Source organism: Chaetodon trifascialis, chromosome 12, assembly GCF_039877785.1.
Source record: "Chaetodon trifascialis isolate fChaTrf1 chromosome 12, fChaTrf1.hap1, whole genome shotgun sequence".
In the NCBI taxonomy this organism is placed as follows: domain Eukaryota; kingdom Metazoa; phylum Chordata; class Actinopteri; order Chaetodontiformes; family Chaetodontidae; genus Chaetodon; species Chaetodon trifascialis.
The window spans coordinates 4,861,701-4,879,450 of record NC_092067.1 but is presented as its reverse complement, the minus strand read 5'-3'; the positions used below and the strand labels follow the sequence as shown (position 1 = coordinate 4,879,450).

The 17,750-nt window shown below is 42.9% G+C and overlaps 1 protein-coding gene across 1 annotated transcript; it reads right to left on the bottom strand.

Moving 5' to 3' along the window:
- Positions 1–1,954: 1,954 nt before the first annotated feature.
- Positions 1,955–9,465, bottom strand: ndufa10 (NADH:ubiquinone oxidoreductase subunit A10). The gene is made up of 10 exons (XM_070976636.1): positions 9,309–9,465; positions 7,049–7,217; positions 6,708–6,923; positions 6,378–6,464; positions 6,099–6,220; positions 5,776–5,855; positions 5,603–5,657; positions 5,433–5,518; positions 5,073–5,181; positions 1,955–3,093 (listed from the first exon to the last, which is right to left on the bottom strand). The coding sequence occupies exons 1-10, from the start codon at positions 9,381–9,383 to the stop codon at positions 3,025–3,027; spliced, it is 1,068 nt and encodes a 355-aa protein (XP_070832737.1). The 5' UTR covers positions 9,384–9,465; the 3' UTR covers positions 1,955–3,024.
- Between the last annotated feature and the right edge of the window lie 8,285 nt (positions 9,466–17,750).

Sequence of the window (17,750 nt, the reverse complement as noted above, 5' to 3'; positions counted from 1 at the left end):
CAGGGACCGTCTGACAGTGCTCCCCTGTGACACCTTTGGGGCATTTTGGGGTCTGAAGTGTTGCAGAGAGAATAACATCATTTCTGTGGGAGGCAGAACTTTCATCAACCTCCAAGCTGCACAGAGGCTGAGGGAGCGGTCTGTCCCGGGGAGACTTCTCTCTGGCACTGGACTTCCTCACAGTACTTGTCCTAGCTCAAAACTACTCGACCTCGCTGTTGTGGAAAGCAGAACTTTCAAGAACCTGGGCCATCTTGTGAAGCTGGACTTAAGTGTCTGCGTCATCCAGCATGTCAAGTCCAGGCATGCTGTGATAATAGTGAGCCAGTCACTTATATGACAGGATAATGAAGGGATTGATAATCACCACTTATTTTCACACTCCAAGACTGCCCTTTGATATTTCTAGGCCCATTATTATTATTACAAATAGCAGAACCCTGCTTTATTTTGTTGAGGACTCATTTATGGTGAGATAATAGATCTAATTTTAAATTAAATGTGGGTGACAGAGTTTTCTTTTACACTGCAATCAGCATAGCAGACTGGTCAGGGAGTCCTGTCACTACATTGTGCAGTAATTCAGGGGAATGGGTTGCTTTCAGCACAATACAAATGGGTGACAGCGACAGCAGCTTTAATACCTTCTCTCTTCCCCCAGGCAGCCATGCTGGAGAAAATCTGGGTTCTGGATTCAGACAAGAGCAGCTTGGTTTGGTTCATCAAAGGCTGCAGCATCATGGTCGGGAACACTTTATGTTACATGAATGAATCCATGCCCTTCAAATAAAGTGGTGACCTGAACCATCTTCAATGCTGATAAATAGCACATGATTAATGGGGGCATGAAATTAAATGTATCAAGCATAAATGGAGTGCTTTGGCAAAATGATACTAAGGTCACAGAGTTTACACAAAATGCACTGGAGTTCACAATAGCGAAGAATGGCCAAAAGTAGGATATTTAGTTTAGTCAAAAGTACGACATATAAAAGAAAATCATTAATCATATTTTATTTATGAGTGTTCCAGACAGACATGGTCACCACTTTATTTGACAGGCCACAACCACAACACAGTCTGTAATTTCTGCTGCCAGAGGTCAAAACAATGATTACAATACTTGGAATTCAGCAGAATGCAAGCGCACTGCTGGCGCTGCTGAGTTTTTTTGGCCAGTGCCTGTAACTGCAGTTACCTCTGAAGAAGAACATCATCATAACTCAGAGAAATCATGCTGATTGAAATATCTTAGTTGTTGCATTAATGTATTGCTCTTGCATCAAGTCCTCTGTGCCACACTGTTGATTTATGCTGACTTAATTCATGCTTTTTCATGCATGAAGCCATGATAATTAATGTACCCTTGCAATAAAATATTACCAGCACCCCTGAAAGGCCCAGAGGCCCAGCACAGGATGTTCTTCCTCTGCCAGCTCAGGAAGTTCAACCTGCCTTCGAGGCTGCTGATCCAGTTCTACACTGCAATAATCCAGCCTGTTCTCTGTTCATCCGTCACTGTCTGATTTGGACCGGCCACCAAACAGGACAGGAATAGACTACAGTGGACAGTCAGAGAAAATCATTAGTGCCAACGTGCCCTCCAGTCAAGACTTACGCAGCTCCAGTCAGGAAGCAGGCAGGAAACATCACTGCAGACCCATCACACCCTGAACACAACCTGTTCTGACTTCTCTCCTCTGGTAGATGCTGCAGAGCTTTGTGTGCCAAAACCAAGACACAAGAACACTTTCTTCCCACAGACCATCACTCTGATGACAGTTCAGTCAGTCAGTGTTAATAACCCTGTAACACCACAACATCCACGACAGCCAACAAATTCTACAGCTGCAGTTTAAAATGCACACTGTGCTTTAACAGGTGCACACAGTATGTCCACCACTGCATGCACTGTGTACTGTACAGAGACACATGCACATACTGTACATAATGTGTAAGTAATCTATTAATCAATAATTTAATTTTTATTCCAGCACTCTTTGCACATATTCTTGATTACTTTACAGAAAGCTCCACTTGTACACAGACATTGTTTACTTTTGCTTTTCTTAGTTTTTTTCATTTTCATTTATACACTCACTCATGTCACCCATTTGCATGTATCTAAGATATCTTTGTTATTTTGCATAACAAATACTGTGAAGCAGTCACTGGCAATCACATTTGTTCTCAGGCTCACACTCGAACAATGCTCACACAAAACGCATAAAACTAAAATCATGCGAGTAAAGAAAATGAGTGTAACACTGATGCAAGAATATATTTAAACTAGAATATGAAATAGAATACAATGTGGGGGTGTACCGCAGTGATGAAATGAATGAGCTGTAGACAGGTTGCGTAGTGATGCAGTAAAAGTTGTATATGCGAAGTGAGACGACGTGTCTGGAGCACTTCAGGGTAGCAGATGCACAATTCTTCACACATCTAAGTTGAATTTAACATCGCAACACACATCTGGTGATGTCACGTCATCCTTTGTATGCTGTTGTATTTCTCCTGTTCTGCGTCTGGGCTCCAGAGGTGGGCTCGTCTCTCCAGCTCTACAGGACCGTTGACATGCAGGGTCCTGGATCTGTTCCAGCCTGTTCACTTTCTAATGTAGCTAGACTGTATCAGTCTGGGTGCTGTACTGGACCGTTGTGGTGTGGAGTGTCAAAGTCTTACTTAATTGTGGTCATTTTGGACTTCCTAACTTTTGGCAGATCCAGACAGACATTTCTTACATGTTTTTATCAACAGAGCAGAGTTAGAAGCAAACACTACCTGAAGCACAGTGTTGATCTTAAAAGAACTGATCATGGATCTGTGATTATGGAAGACTTCTCCACCTATCTTTCCATTAAGACACAGACATGTTGTAGATTCAAAATTTATTCTTTTAATACATACATATTATTTAGGATGTACAACAGAAGACAACTGGATCAATAATGGGGGAGTTGTTCAAACTTCCCTCAGAGAGCTGATTAGCCAGTGATGAGAGCTGAATTAATGACTCGTTTACTTCAGCCAGATGTATTTGTCCCCGACGTCTGCATTATAACCAGGGGCGTACTTCTTCCCAGGAAGCTACAAGGACAGAAAAAGGAAAAAAAAATTAAATTTAATTAAAGTAAAAGGAGCACTGAACAGAACCACATACAATCAGCTTAGGCTTAATGGACAGGTTATGGAGAAGTACTGTATTTAAATTCACTTGTTCTAATTGAAAGAGCTGAACCCGTCTAATCAAGGTAACAGAGCTAAACTTGACGCTTTAACAGTATATATAAAGGCAATTATTAATAAGTGTCACAGGAAGGTTATCTGTTTGATCGACGGGAGATCACTACATTCACTTGTTACAACTCGAGATGGAATATCTTCATCTTTTGTCACTGTTAAACGGGATTTTTTCATAAAACGTACAGTGGAAGCTGCAATACATCAGCGATCCAAAAGTCCTTCCATGACTTTACTTTGTCATCTCAAATGTGCTGAGGGAGATTACACCGCCACGTGCCACAGTTCTCATTCTGTCCGCTGAGAGCCGGGCTCAGAGCTAAATGTCAGGTCACAGCCTCCTGTAGCATTACGCAGCCTCATTTTTGCAGCAGGGGGAGACCAAAAAAGTCTCCAGTCAATAAACAGAAAAGGTCACACCCAAATGTTCCGCTGAAAGACTGATGATACCAAAAGTCTTGTAGAATATTCCACATCTGGTATTTGCCTTCTTGTAACTACGAGCCGTTCAATATTTCAGTGGAAGAAAATGAGTTCCACGGCGCTGACAGTGCAGCCCAGGCGTCGCATGGCAAAGGGTAGAGAAATAAAACCAGTCAATATGAAGAGAATTGAGGATTACAAAGGTGGGAGTCCTCCCTATGATTTTGTAACTTCAAATAAGGTGCTCTTCACAAGATAGCGCAACTTATCTTCAGATAATAACAAAGCATGAAGAGGAAAAGGCATCTCTGCTCCTTCAACGCAGCTAATTAATGTTAGCAGCCAACAGCACCCAGCGGCTCATTAGGGCTGTCCCCAGCTGATCTGCAGGATGAGAATAATGATCTCGCCTCACAGGTGTGTGTGCAGCGCTCCGAGCAGAGCGGGGGTGTATCCAAAGTTCAAATGTGTTGAACTTTGAGACTGCTTGATCCAAGCTGCTCTGTCCTTCACTCGATGGGATTAAAAGATTGAATTTGCCAAAGCGTGCAGTCACAGATGAGACCAGATGGAAAAAAAAAAGACACAAATTACAGCATGCATCTTCAGGTACCAAGATGCTGGAGCACACTACTTCTAGCAACATTAGCATACTAGCTATCAAATGTAAAACGTCTGCCTCTGTGCATCCTGGCTGCTTTTTTTATTGATCAACTCCAAAAGGTTCTTGTGGAGATTTCCTGTTCACAAATGCAGCCATGTTTACACTCCAGTCCAAACTGCTCTGCGTGTGTCCCTGAAGCCTGACAAACATGTCGTCTTCCTCAAAGCACAGCCATGTTTGCCACCTCGGTCTTCTTTTTACTCGCCTTTGTGAGCATGTTGCCGTCTTTCTTTGCGCATCGCTGCCACCGGCTGTGCATCAGTGGAACAGCACGAAAGCTGCGTCACTGCGTCAGCTGCGTCACATGCACCTGTGTCCTCCAGTGCATCCCACAAGCTAACGGGGGCTTTGTTCCATGTCATTTTAAAGTAGTGAACATGCACGGGGGTGCACTTTTAACATAAACAGAAAGGGATAAATATTGGCTATATAGATAAATACCAGCATTCACTTTACTTACTGCACTCAATGAAAACACACACACTGTCTCAATGTCAGCATTTCTCAGTTGACCCACGCCGCTAACACGCTAACAGTACAGAACAAACACAGTGTCACTGTGAAAAGCTGTGATGCAGGCCATATTTTCCTGTTCAATGTTTTCCACCTCTTAGAAATACATCCCTCAGTTGGACTGGCTTTAATAACTCTAATACAGGTCAGTCACCCTGTCCGTTGCTGCTCTGCTGCATGTAGCAGCTATCCAACATGAAATATGTGCAACCTCGCCTCTACATACCGATCTATAGGCATAGTAGTTTTCATCGTACTCGTGGGCCCCGATGGTTATCTCGGGCAGAAACTTGGGTATGTGGGTCAGGGTTGCCACTCTGTGTTTGTCTTCCACTCTGTAAAACACAAAGAATAAGCAAAGCGTTAAAAGCCTGCATGTAGAAGCTAGTACGCAAAAGACAAACGTGCATTTTCAGTTCTCCACATGACTCATTTCAGGCACTTTGCATATTTATCTATAACAGCAGGAACAACAGAGGTGGAGGTTGTGATATGTTGGTGTGAATCAGACTCCACCGGCTGGAGATCCTCCTCTGTGTCATTTGCATTTCAATGAGGAAACGTATCACACTAATCAAGAACTCACAGCATCCTCATGTGGTGGTAGGTGATGTCGTCCTGCTCCAGCCAGGGCCCTTTGTCAAACTTCAAATACTCAATGTCTTCTGCCACCTGTGGACGGCACACAACCAATAAGCTGTCTGTCAACGCAAACAGTTTGTGGACTTCAGGTGCTGCTGTCCACTACAGTCTTACCCTTTCAACATCGTGGGCGTGGGCTGCATCATAAACAAGCAGCTCTGATGTTTTGCTAAAAGAAAAACACGGAGAGTAAGAGTAAGAAAGTAATCACAGACTGGCTCGGAGTTCCACAAGAAGCATGTGTGTAAGCTGACAGCAGTAAGAGATTTAGAAGTTCAGCTAGTCACCTGATTTGGGGCAGGAAAGACTTCTTGTAGCCATCCTCGATGCCCTTCAGGTAAGTCAGGGGCACGTTCTGAAGATAGGACTGAGGATACAGAGATTCCATTTAAGGATTAACTTTAACCTGATGAAGTTTCCCGTGTTACGCCATCTTTTCGCAGATCAACATGTTATTCGGGATCAGCTTATCCAACCCTCTGAGGCGTTTTCACTGAAACCGCTGAAGAGGGAAGATCACGCCCTGTGCTCAGAGTGAGCGAGTGAGGCTGAAATGTTTGGACTGGATTCCAGGATCCTGCGGAGGTTTCAGTGAGCGCGTCACACTAACCTTGCCGCTCTGCTTCAGCTTCTTCTGCACCTCCTCAGCTGGCAGGTCGATATAGATGGCGAGGTGTGGAGGCAGGAACTCGCAGATGCTAATGCCTTTGATCTCATGGTAGTGCTCCACACCTGCAAGCCACGGGACACATTCTGTTTACAAAATGTGCAATATGTGGACCATACACACCATAACCAATCTGCATTTAGCAGTTTATCTTACTGAAACCAAATGAGACTGAATCATCAGTGCTTCAGGAGGCTGTCGTTCATGACACTGAATACTCACATTCCTTCCTGATGTATCCCTCTTTGAACATGGCCTCCAGGAAGACCATGTCACTGAAGGGAGAGCGCTCCAGGACCACTCCTTGGCCTTGAACACAGAACAGCAGGATGCAGATGAGTTACTGTTACTAAACTCTCAATAAAAGTCATACACACACACACACACACACATTTCCAAATATTGTTCCTGAAATCAATCAATCACGAGCACTACAGACTTGACTTTATATAACAATCACAAACGCGATATCCAACATATATATGAATCCAGTGCTCGCCATGCAGATGACCTGACAGCAGAGCGCTGTGTGTCTGAAGTCTGACTCCCTACCTGTGCACAGCAGGTGTTCGATGGCGTCAGAATAGTGAAGCAGCCTCATGACATACATCCACAGCTGGAGTCTGTAGCTGTTTCCATCAGCAGCTTTGGGGTCTGTGTAGAACTTCTCCAGGCTGCACATCCCGTTAAAGGCTACAGGAAGTGGCTCCTTCTCCTTGGTCATCTTGTCCAAGTAGAAGGTGTCAGGCTCAGGCATGTAGAGCATCCCTGTACACGTGGAAATAGAAGTTACTGTTTTCAGTCACCTTTTAGTCATCCACTGCATCACGAGAAACGTGAGGGGACCACTGGTTGAGTGTGCGCTGGTGCACACTCGATGGTCAGGTAGTTACCCAGCCTGTCAGCCAGCTTCTGGGCCATTGCTCCTTTCCCTGAGGCCAAGTTGCCATCCACAGAGATGATTTTGCTGTACTGGCTAAACCGTGGCGTCGTCCTCTCACCCAGCGCATAGGTCCACCAGCCGTACCGTAGGCTTCTCACTGAGCTCGTGTGAACGCCTGCCTGGATGACACACACACACACACACACACACACACACACAAAAGTCTATAACTGATAACAGGGTTTAACACAGACCATGAGCCTCAACTGCAGTGGGAATGCTAATTTTTACATCTTATTTTCCCTGAGAAAAAAAAAAAAAAAAAGATGTGTCTGTCTGTTCCAACAAGCACGTTCTCTCACATCTGGTGCGTTTGATTTGTAGGCTGAGGACTCTGCAGCGCCTCAGTGCTTCATTTATATGCTGTGACACGTTTTACCTTTGTTAAAAAAATTGCAGCTCCTGCAATTTGGATATTGCGCTTGGCCATACTGCAATTTCCATAAAATTTAAATTTATTGTTCCGCCCTTGCATATATTGGTTTTGCGACCAAATTTTACATTTTTTGATATCATTTTATCGAACTGAAACCAAATAAATTCAATGAGCAAGACTGAAACAAGGAAGTTAGTTTGTCGACTCTGTTTGAGAATGTGCACGATATTTCAACGGGTGTATTCCAGGTATTACGACTAGAGATCACACAAGACCCCTGTGCAAGACAGGGGCCTCAAGATTAGGTAAACTAAACACACTGGCAATGAATGAGAAATACCACAAAGAAACTGCCACATCAACAGCCTGGACCCTGACGTATGTGCCTACTGCTCAGATGGAAATCCAGCCTGGACAGAGACTATGAAACAGACATTTCAATGTTGTTATTTTACTCTTCCCCCTGTGAACACTGACCTGTAGTAACAACAACGAACCATGCGATAATGCTCAGTCACAACATGAAGAGGAATTACAACAGGTAGAGAGAGCAAATGACCTGTGAGACTCTTATGCCTGGTTCAGATTTGACGATTCGCGCCCGATTTTGAGGCGATTTTGTCGTGGCTGACCAATTACCAGTGTCATGCCGACTGCGAACAACAAAAGGTCATCTGTACCCGTGTAGTGTGATGTGTTAAATGACCGGCTGTGCAGCATCTGGGACGCCCCACAACACCCCAACAAAAAGATCAGCATGTCAGAATCGTCTAGTGTGACATCTCCCACGAAATGTTCCTGAGCACTGACCAATCAGGTGCTCTCTCCGGAGCGCAGTCAGGACAAACATGGCAAAGACGAAGGGAGGAGAGATGCTGAGGTTGCTCATGTCAGGTGGGACAACGAAAGAGAGTCAGAAAAGTCAAATGTTGGTGAGAAATAGTGGAAGCTCTTCATCAGGCCGGCGAGTAGCTGCTGTGCCGTCATCACATTATGCTCAGTCCTAACTGCAGGAATATCCTGATCATGACTAACTCCAGATCAAACGTTAACAGAGTTAAACCTGCTCCCTGTAGAACAAATAACTCTGGAAACAAAATGACTATATGTGAAACTCGTATCTGTCCTAATTGTAATCTGGATGCCGCTCAGTGGATGTAGAAACAATGACTGAATGGGCTGGTTTTCTCCGCCTCTTGCATTTGCTTTTAATGTTAAAGTGCATCCACTGACGTTTTCTCTTCTCTTTTCCAGCATCACACACAACGCTTCTGTCACTTTGATTGACTGTTGCTTCATCTACCTGCAAGATGACATCTAAACCCATGTGCGATCGTGGAATAAGACGTGCTGCGATTGCTCGGGTTGTAAGTTCAGTCTTGTCAGTCACCTGCCCGAGCAAAAGTTTCTGGCACTATTTTCGTTAGATCTGACAAGGTGAACATAGTTTGACACACAAAAAATGCGTGTAGTCTGGTCCAGGTTTTAACTTTTCAATACGCTGTCAAGTTGCTAGTTTCTCAGGTGCATCTAGCTAAACTAATGCAGTGCAACAGCAGTCTGTGAAGCTTGACTATTATATGTTGAGCTATGATGAGCGAGGCGTTTCTACTACTTAGTCCATCATATGTGTACCTAATGAACAGACAACCGAGTGTACACCTGTCTGTGATGATGACTACTATGCCAATAACATCATATACAAACCAGCAGGTAGCGTGTGAACGACCGACTGTGATGCTAGCAGCTAGGAAGCTAGTTAGCAACGTTAGCTTGCCCTTGTAAACTTGAGACGTTTCGCAGGACAGATAAGAGTCCCTGTCCGTGTCTTTACCTTATGCCCAATGTTCACCGATTTAAAAGCAGTTCCTCCCGATGGGATGACCAGCCGGATCACCCTCAGGGCCATGATTAACTGTCCTCCAAAGACCCTCCGATCTGACCCGAAAAATCACCGCAGCCCAGCGCCCTAATAATACGTCAGAGGTAGGAAGGACCTTGGCTCAGGGTTGTCGCATACATTATACGTTTGAGTGTGTCTAACCGTTGCCTGAATATATGGGGGGGGGGGGGTGTTTTGGTTTTTTTTTCGATCAAGCGAATGAAAAAAATATCCACACGCTCAAATTTGTGGAACAATGTTTTTAATTATCGAGCTTTCTGCCGGAGACCTTTTTTCATTACGTTATAATTTTCAGCTTACTGCAGTAGCGCAGAGTCTGACCACAGGTTTCGCTTGCTTTTTTTCTCTCAATTTGTTGTCTATAAAATGTAAGAAAATAGTACAAAAAATTACCCATTACAATTTCCCTCAGCCCTGTGTCACATGAAGTTGCTTTTGTCTGACTGACAGTCCAAAACTCAAACACGTTCATCTTTAAATCCTCTGGCTATCTGGAGAGCTAAAATGCAAATAACTACTCATTCTAGTAATCACCTTTTATCATTACATTTAACAATTTGATGAGTGCTTTCATATACCAATGTGAGGGCCCACAGGGACCACAACATTAGCCTATATCCATGCTTGGTGTGTATCTTTGTTTTTTGACCAGCAGGTAGCAGTATTGATTTGTTGTAAACAGCCCTGCCTCACCATTGTTGTCAGAAACTGTTAAAGCTGTTTATTCATATGCAATGGAAAAAGGTGGGAACACACATTGGCCCCTTCTTTGACAGGACCAGGAACAGCATTTTCTTGTACCAAACTCATGAGACAAATGGGATTTAGAAAAAAAATCTGTGATGTTTTGTATGTGATGCAGTGACCAGCAGGATTTAACCCACATCCCCACAGTTTGTATCTGAGGGAGGTGTTGCCCCCACACCCCCACCCCCCTTTGTGCAACCTGGAGCGACATGATCTCAGTTTCGTCTTTCACTTCCGCAGCCCTGAATTCATTATTTTACAAATGTTATTTTTACAACTGTTGTTGTTCTGATCCAGTGTTAGGAATTGTCATGATCTGGACTGGAATTTACATAATGTCAGTTGAAAAAATGTTTGACATCTCAACACGTCTTTGTAGTACAGTCATGACTCACCAATGGGGCAGGTGCAGTGAAAGAGGTGTGGCAGAGATGCAGTTGATTAGACTGCCATAAGCAAGCTGTCATTGTAACATTGGTTTACAGACAGTGATACCAAAAAAATATTAAAAATCATTCTGTTCTCTTAGTATTCTCACTGGCTTCACAGTGATAGTACTGACTATACTCATCAATATGCAGTCGCCTTCTGTTTCAGTTACACTCATCTCCTCCTGCCCTTGCATTTCCCCCTACAGCTACAGGCTCGCTACATTCACACGAGTTCTCAAGATTTTATGTAACACCTCCAGCCTGTCAGCGTACAAGTGTGACTCACTGGCTGTTTCCTCTGTAGGCAAGGAAACCACCAATGTAAACAAGGCTGACGGTCAGCTACACCACTTCAGATTTCATAGACTGTTCAGTGTGAGCACCAAAGTGTTTCATCTTTGCATGGTTAAGTCTGTTCAGACACAAGATTTCAGTTCCATTCAGTTGATGCTGACACTAATAATAACTTTCTATTGTTCGCATCTATTTGCCAGCTTTTATTCTAAGCCCTCTTCCTCCAAAGATTTTGTCAAATGCATACCTTGCACGATGCATCATGTTTTAGTTGCCAGCAATTTCCACAATGCAGACAAATTGTACAAGTAATTGGAACAAGTCTAAAGCCTCAGTAGTGACCCCTATAGGCAGCAATGTTTGTTACATCCTGCAGCATTAAAGTGTTAATTGAAGATTACAGTATTTAGCTACCTTTGAGTGTTAACATCAGTGAGGTTACGTTGTTTCTGTAGCTGCAAAACATTCCCTTGCAGCGTATTTTGCTTATTTTATGCACTTATTAAAGCACCATTCACTTTTTTAAGGTTATGCTTTGGAAAGTCAAAGCGCTTGGTCAAGGTTTTGGAAACGTTTGTGGTCTTGTTTGGACAGCATGTGTTTTCTTTTTAAATATTTAACCATAACCACAAATTTCCTCAACCTTAACCAAAGTGTCTCCACTGTCGAAGCCCAGCACTTTGTACCAACCATCTCTGTGACTTCTGTGCAGCACAAGAGCGTAGCTGTTTGTGGGCTGGAAAAACAGTGTCATTGAACATAATCCACCCAGGAACTCTGTTTTACACAAAACATTATTAAGCAAATATACTAGTTAGTAGAGTCTAAACAGGTTTAGGAGACAGGGTTCCATTGGGGTCATCATAAGAAACTATTTATCTTGAGATGTAGCAGAGGTTTCAACCTGACACTAGGGGAAAGGTCACCACGAACACTGGGGATTAGATTGACAGCTGATTTTTGTCAACAGAGTATGAATGTCTTTCTTTAATCCCAATTCCACTGCTGAAAAGAATCAGCAATAGTTTACTCCAACATGTGTATGTGTGTGGTGTTGGGGGGGGGGGGGGGGGGGGTGTTATAGTGAGGCAAAAGTCTGCAAGCAATAGATCTTTGCAGCCAGCATTGAGAGATGAATTCATTCAACACACAGTTACAGTACAGTACCAACACTGCACACACATCCTGCCACACAAAGACACACACACACACCCACAGGAACCAGCGTAATTAGTCAACAGTAAAACAACAATACTCCACATTCAGGTCTCACGGCTGCAGCCCTGTGAGGCCAGCTGAGGGGTTTGGCAAACCTATCTCTGCCAAATTTCCCTGGTTTTACAGCAGGTTTTATTTCACTCCTCTGCAGTTTGGACTGCCGTTAACAGCGCCAGCAGGGAGGAGGCTCGCCTGCATTGTTTACCATTAAAACAACTGAAAAGCATGGCAACCAAAACAGTAGAGTGCATTTTTTGCTGTACTCTACACCCGCCTTAAAACACACAAAGAAGCCTTCAGCAGCAGTACTGTGCTTCATCTGGACTTTACAGACAGTTCACAACACAGTATTTGGACAGTAAATGCATCACTGTTATTTTTTACACCTTTACCACAGCCTGCTTCATTTTTCTCCATGTGGCAGCCTGCACTCCAGTGGTTCTTACTGTCTATGTATCTGCCTCTCACAACTGGAAAACAATGACCAACTGGCACAAACATGTCAGCACGCTGACTGCACTCTCTGTAGTGGCTTTGCAGCTCGGTGCTTTGGACACAAAATAATACAATAACAATTCTTTGACATACATTCTACTGAACATATGAGGATTTGAGATTGGCAGCAGTGTTTCAAAGTCACCTCTTGACTGACATCTGCTGGCTCAAGCCTTGGACCGTTTCCTGTTGGATCGTTTCTTGTGTACTGACTGCCAAAATGCTACTGTCAACATCAGAACATGCGATATTACATAAAGTCTTTTCTTTGAAAGTGAACAACACAGAGAAACCACCGCAGGCGAGGTGCTCAGTATGAAACCATTGAGCAGAGTTTTGCAATTTACCTTGTCGAACAACATGTTGTTGTTTTTTTCACATTTTGCAGGTCTCTGAGGTATATTGACTGAAGCTGAAACGATCAGCTGATTGTGTTAATCCACTAACAGGAAATAACCAATTGACTTGAGTAACAACTGTTTGTGTCATTGATCAAGCAGAAACGTCAAACTAGCTTCTCACTTTCATATTTTCGTTTCTATTTTCATTTCAGCAAATTGAGTATTTTTACGTTTTGAAGTGCAGTTTGATGACATCGTCTTGGATTTTTTATTTGCTGGAAGGGCGTGGTTGTCTAAAAATATCCAACCCTGATTCCAAAAAGGATGGAACACTGTGTAAAGAGAAACAGAATGCAATCATCTGCAAATGAACCATGTTTATTGACAACAGTTTTCCAAAGTGTTCCTGAGTCCATGCAGTAATATCCTTCATCCAGTCATGTGTTCACAAAGCAGTGAACCTCTCTCCATCCTCACTTGTGATCGACTGAGTCTTTCCAGGATGCCCCTTTCATAGCCAATCATGATACTATCACCTGTTACCAATCAACCTGTTTACCTGTGGAACGATCCAAACAGGTGTTTTTGGAGCATTCCACATCTTTACCGGTCTGTTGTTGCTCCTGTCCCAACTTGCTTGAAACATATTGCTGCATCAAATTCAGATTAAGCAGATATTTACAAAAATCACTGAAGCTGATGAGCTCAAACATTGAATATATTCATACTGTTTTAAGTATATGTCGTAAATGATCACATTCTGTTTTATTTATGTTTTAAACAGCATCTCAGTGTTTTCGGAATCAGGGCAAACAACTAATTTGTACTGGCTAATACATTTCAGATTAGGTGTGATGGCGCTTTGATTTTTTATCATCACAATGAAATGTGTGTCAGTGTTTACTGTCACTGCAAAACATTTACACTGAAGATACAGTATCTGGAACTGTGAAGCTGCATTTTAAAAATCCGCTTCTGATTAATAAAGCACATCATCGATCTGTATCCTGCAGTTTACAGTACAGCATGTAGTTAAAATTAAGGGAGGATTGAGTTCTTGGTAACACAGTACCAGTATCCAGGATCATGATCTTCCCATAATGTTAGCTAAAATTTTAAGCAGCCAAAGTCAAACCACATATGGGACGTAGGATGAACCCTTGATTCTATGTGTACTTGTGTTATGTACGTCCTGTGAAGGGTACTTTATTCTGACAGTGTGGTCTCGCCCTCTGGCTGCCCACCAAACACACAGTAACTTCCATACCTAACTAATAGCGTCACACTTGAAACTATCTGACCACACAAGTGCAAATGAACAGAAATCCTGACACTCACAGGATGCTTTATACGACCTGGTGTTCGTTTTAATTGAGCTGCGGTCGAGGGTATAATGGATCTCAGTTACATCTCACTGTGTTAAAAACTGCCCTCCTGTCCTTCACACGCGATTCTTCCCTTCCCAGAGGGCAGCAGTCCTGCTTCTTGTCAAGCCTCCGCCTGTTTGAAAAGGACTCCACAGTTGAGAGTTAGCCGATGGCCGACAGAATATCAGAACTGTCTGCTTTCCCACCGGTTACTTCAACTGCAGCATCCAGTCTTATGGAAACACACTCCCACCACCCAAAACAAATACACTGATGAAATTCAGAAACGAAACTCATGTGTTACAGTAAATCAGAATTAAGACTTCAATATCATTAAGTCCCAGAGCATTTTCATCTAAATTGACAATTACTCTCAAACTATGAGAATGGGCAGGTTTGCTGTGGGTGATATTAAACAATTCCCTGCTCACAATTGTCATCAGATGGTTTCCAATAGTTACTTCCTAGTAAGACTCTGTATCTTAAAGGTATGATGAGTAAATCATGACTGTGATTTATGCCATGTTTGTTGGATAGTTTTAACTATGTGACAAGAAGTCATGCATTTGATTTTCATAGCAAGTCATGTTATGTGTTTATTCACATAAATCTTGCACAGAGCAAAGGAAGGACTCAATCGCAGAATATTTTTAAAACATATCTGAAAGTGTCCAAGGCTTAGTCCTTCAGATTCAAATACTCACCTCAGTGTGCTTATTTGAACAGACTGAAGTCTTCAGATAATGAAATCAAAACAGTAAAAAAAAACACGCTCTAATACATTTTGAGCAGAGTGAGTGGAGCACAGTGAAAGGCAGTGTGGTAGCTGACTGTCCCAAATGAAAACCACTGCTGCACTGAATAAAGCATTACTCTAAAGTTGGTGTGAGATAAAGACTTTGAGCCTGGGGTTGATGGCCGTTCACTGGCGGCTGTCACACAGGAATGCACCAGGGCCAAATAAACAAGCACACAAAGTGGCTGAAATGCATGGGAACTGTTGCACGGCGCTCACCAGCAACCACATGCCAGATTCTGTGGTACGGCAGCTGCCAAACTCACATTGGCCATTCCCCTCAGTGCTTGGCTGCTTGTTATCCTGCTCATCGTGGGGGTCTCTGTCACTACACGCAGCCAGGTTCACCATAACTGGTCTGAATTCATCTGTCGCAAAGCTGTCTGGTTCCTAAGTATCTTAAACTGCACTCATTTGAATTCAGGGTAAGGTCGGACTTCTTTCACAAACAATACTAAACAAAGTCATGACAAAAACGACTGGCGATCGATGTCCTGCCTGCTGCTCCTCCACCAGGTCTCTGCCGCCTGTTGAAACTCCTTTCTTTCTCATTACTCAGTCCACAACATGGTGAGAAAACCACAAATTAAGAGCCATGTTTTGTCATTTGGTGCCACCGATTGTTACCATTGAAGCATGGCTCTTAGGCCTGAGCTTGCGGGGTGGCAAACCTTTTAGGTTTGTGGAGTTTGCAGCTGTGGACAGATTGTTACAGTTACCTTTAACAATATTAAATTATATTGGATGCAGATATTCTGTTCTGTGTTTTCCCTCTCTGCTGTTTTGTACTTCATAAACCTTGAAGTAAATGCCTCTCTTGTGCAGAGGCTACAACGAGCAAGACAAAAGTCATATGATTCCATACAGATTTCCACAACACTGGTGATGAATGTGTGAATGATTAGTGGCATACAAAGTGTGATAATGAAGACACTTTGACCCACCAACAAACAAACAAACAAACAAATAACATTTCCTTCAAGTCAAGTCATGCACCAGACTGCTCTTATCTTTTTTGTAATGTTTTGCCTTTAGAGTTTGCTGCTTTGTGTCTGTGCTGCAGTTTTTCAGTTTATTCAGATGCAAATGTATACATCAGTAACAACAGTGCATGTTTTGACAATAGTGACACAATCGACCGTGCCTGCAAAAACGCCCGCTCGCAAAGACAACAAAACAGAACAAAAGCCTCCTTTTTCACAACAGCACATCAAATCATACATTTAGAGCTGAAATAACCCAACTCTGAAACAAAAGCAAAATCCAAACTACATGTTGTCATTGCAGAAATAATGTGCGTGCAGTCAGGATGTTCGACAATGTCAGCCTGTGGTGGATAGCAGTGTTTTCTTTAGCGCCATCAAGGAAACAGAACCGGTGACAAATGTCAAGCAGGGAATGTGAACATGACAGACAGCTGTTATGAGGAAGTGTGGAGCGTGCCCAAGATAAACAATGCTGTTTACAGAGGAGGACAGGGAAAGCTGAGGGTGTGAATGGTCTCCTTGGGAACTGTTGAGAACGTAGCTGTCACTGATGTGCGGTGAGGTGAGGTGATATAAATCACCTGTGCAACAAGCAGTGTTGAATGTCAGAAATCCAAACATCAATTAAACAGAGACATCCTTCATTAATCAGAGGGAGCCAAGTTCGATTCCCGGCTCCAGTCTGCGTCATGTCTTCTTAATCATTCATCAAATATATGTGGACACATCTACATTTGAATACTTTCGCTCCTTAGTTCCAAGAAGACTCAAAGCAGCAGCCTACAGTGGTCACTTAGACAGTCGTGTGCTATCAATGTTGTTGCAGCAGTTTGGGAAAAGCCCTTTTCCTGTTTCAACATGACAGTGGCCCTTTGCACAAAGCCTGCTCCAAAAAGAAACGATTTTCCAGTTTTCTGTGGAGGAAATTCGAGCATGTTTGAAGACCCTGGAGAGGAAACATCGACCAACATCAGTGGCCGATCACACAAATGCTCCAGCGTCTGAATGGGAGAAAATCAAGCAGAAGGCCTTCTCAGAAGAGTCGAGACTGACAGCAGCATATTAATGCCCGCTGTTTTGGAATGAGATGCTGAATGACATATGGGATAATGTTTGTGTAACATGGTTTTGGCCATGTACCCCACACAAGGGCACACTTTGCTGCTTCTCCTAATCTTGAAGTTTGAAGTAGCTTTTGCAGTGATCATACTTGTATGGTTGAATGCTCTGTGCCAGCCAGTACTTATTAATTAACATGCCAAGAAAGGCTTTTAAACGTATACTAATAAGAGTTCCTTGGATTTTATTTGTGTTCATTGATTAGTTTAGATAAATCAGATATCACTGATGTGTAAACATTAGCTCATGTTCAACAGAGATAAAGTGCATGGGCTCTGTACAGTATGAGATTAAGCATGATAACAACAGCATACGGAAAAACAGGCTAATGGAGGGTTACAAAAACAAGATAAGGGTGCATCTTACATTATAGAAGATATTAGGGAGAACTCATTTATTATATTTCCTGCTGTGGTCAAAAAACTTTTCCCAATGGAGTCAAAAATCGCAACACTAAATATTGCGAACACAGAAACCAGAAAGTCCAGTCCACCTTAAAAGAGCTCTGGCAGACTGTACATGCATGTTTCCTGAAAACGCCCCGTACAAGAGAAAAGAACAAAACCGAAGTGACTGAAC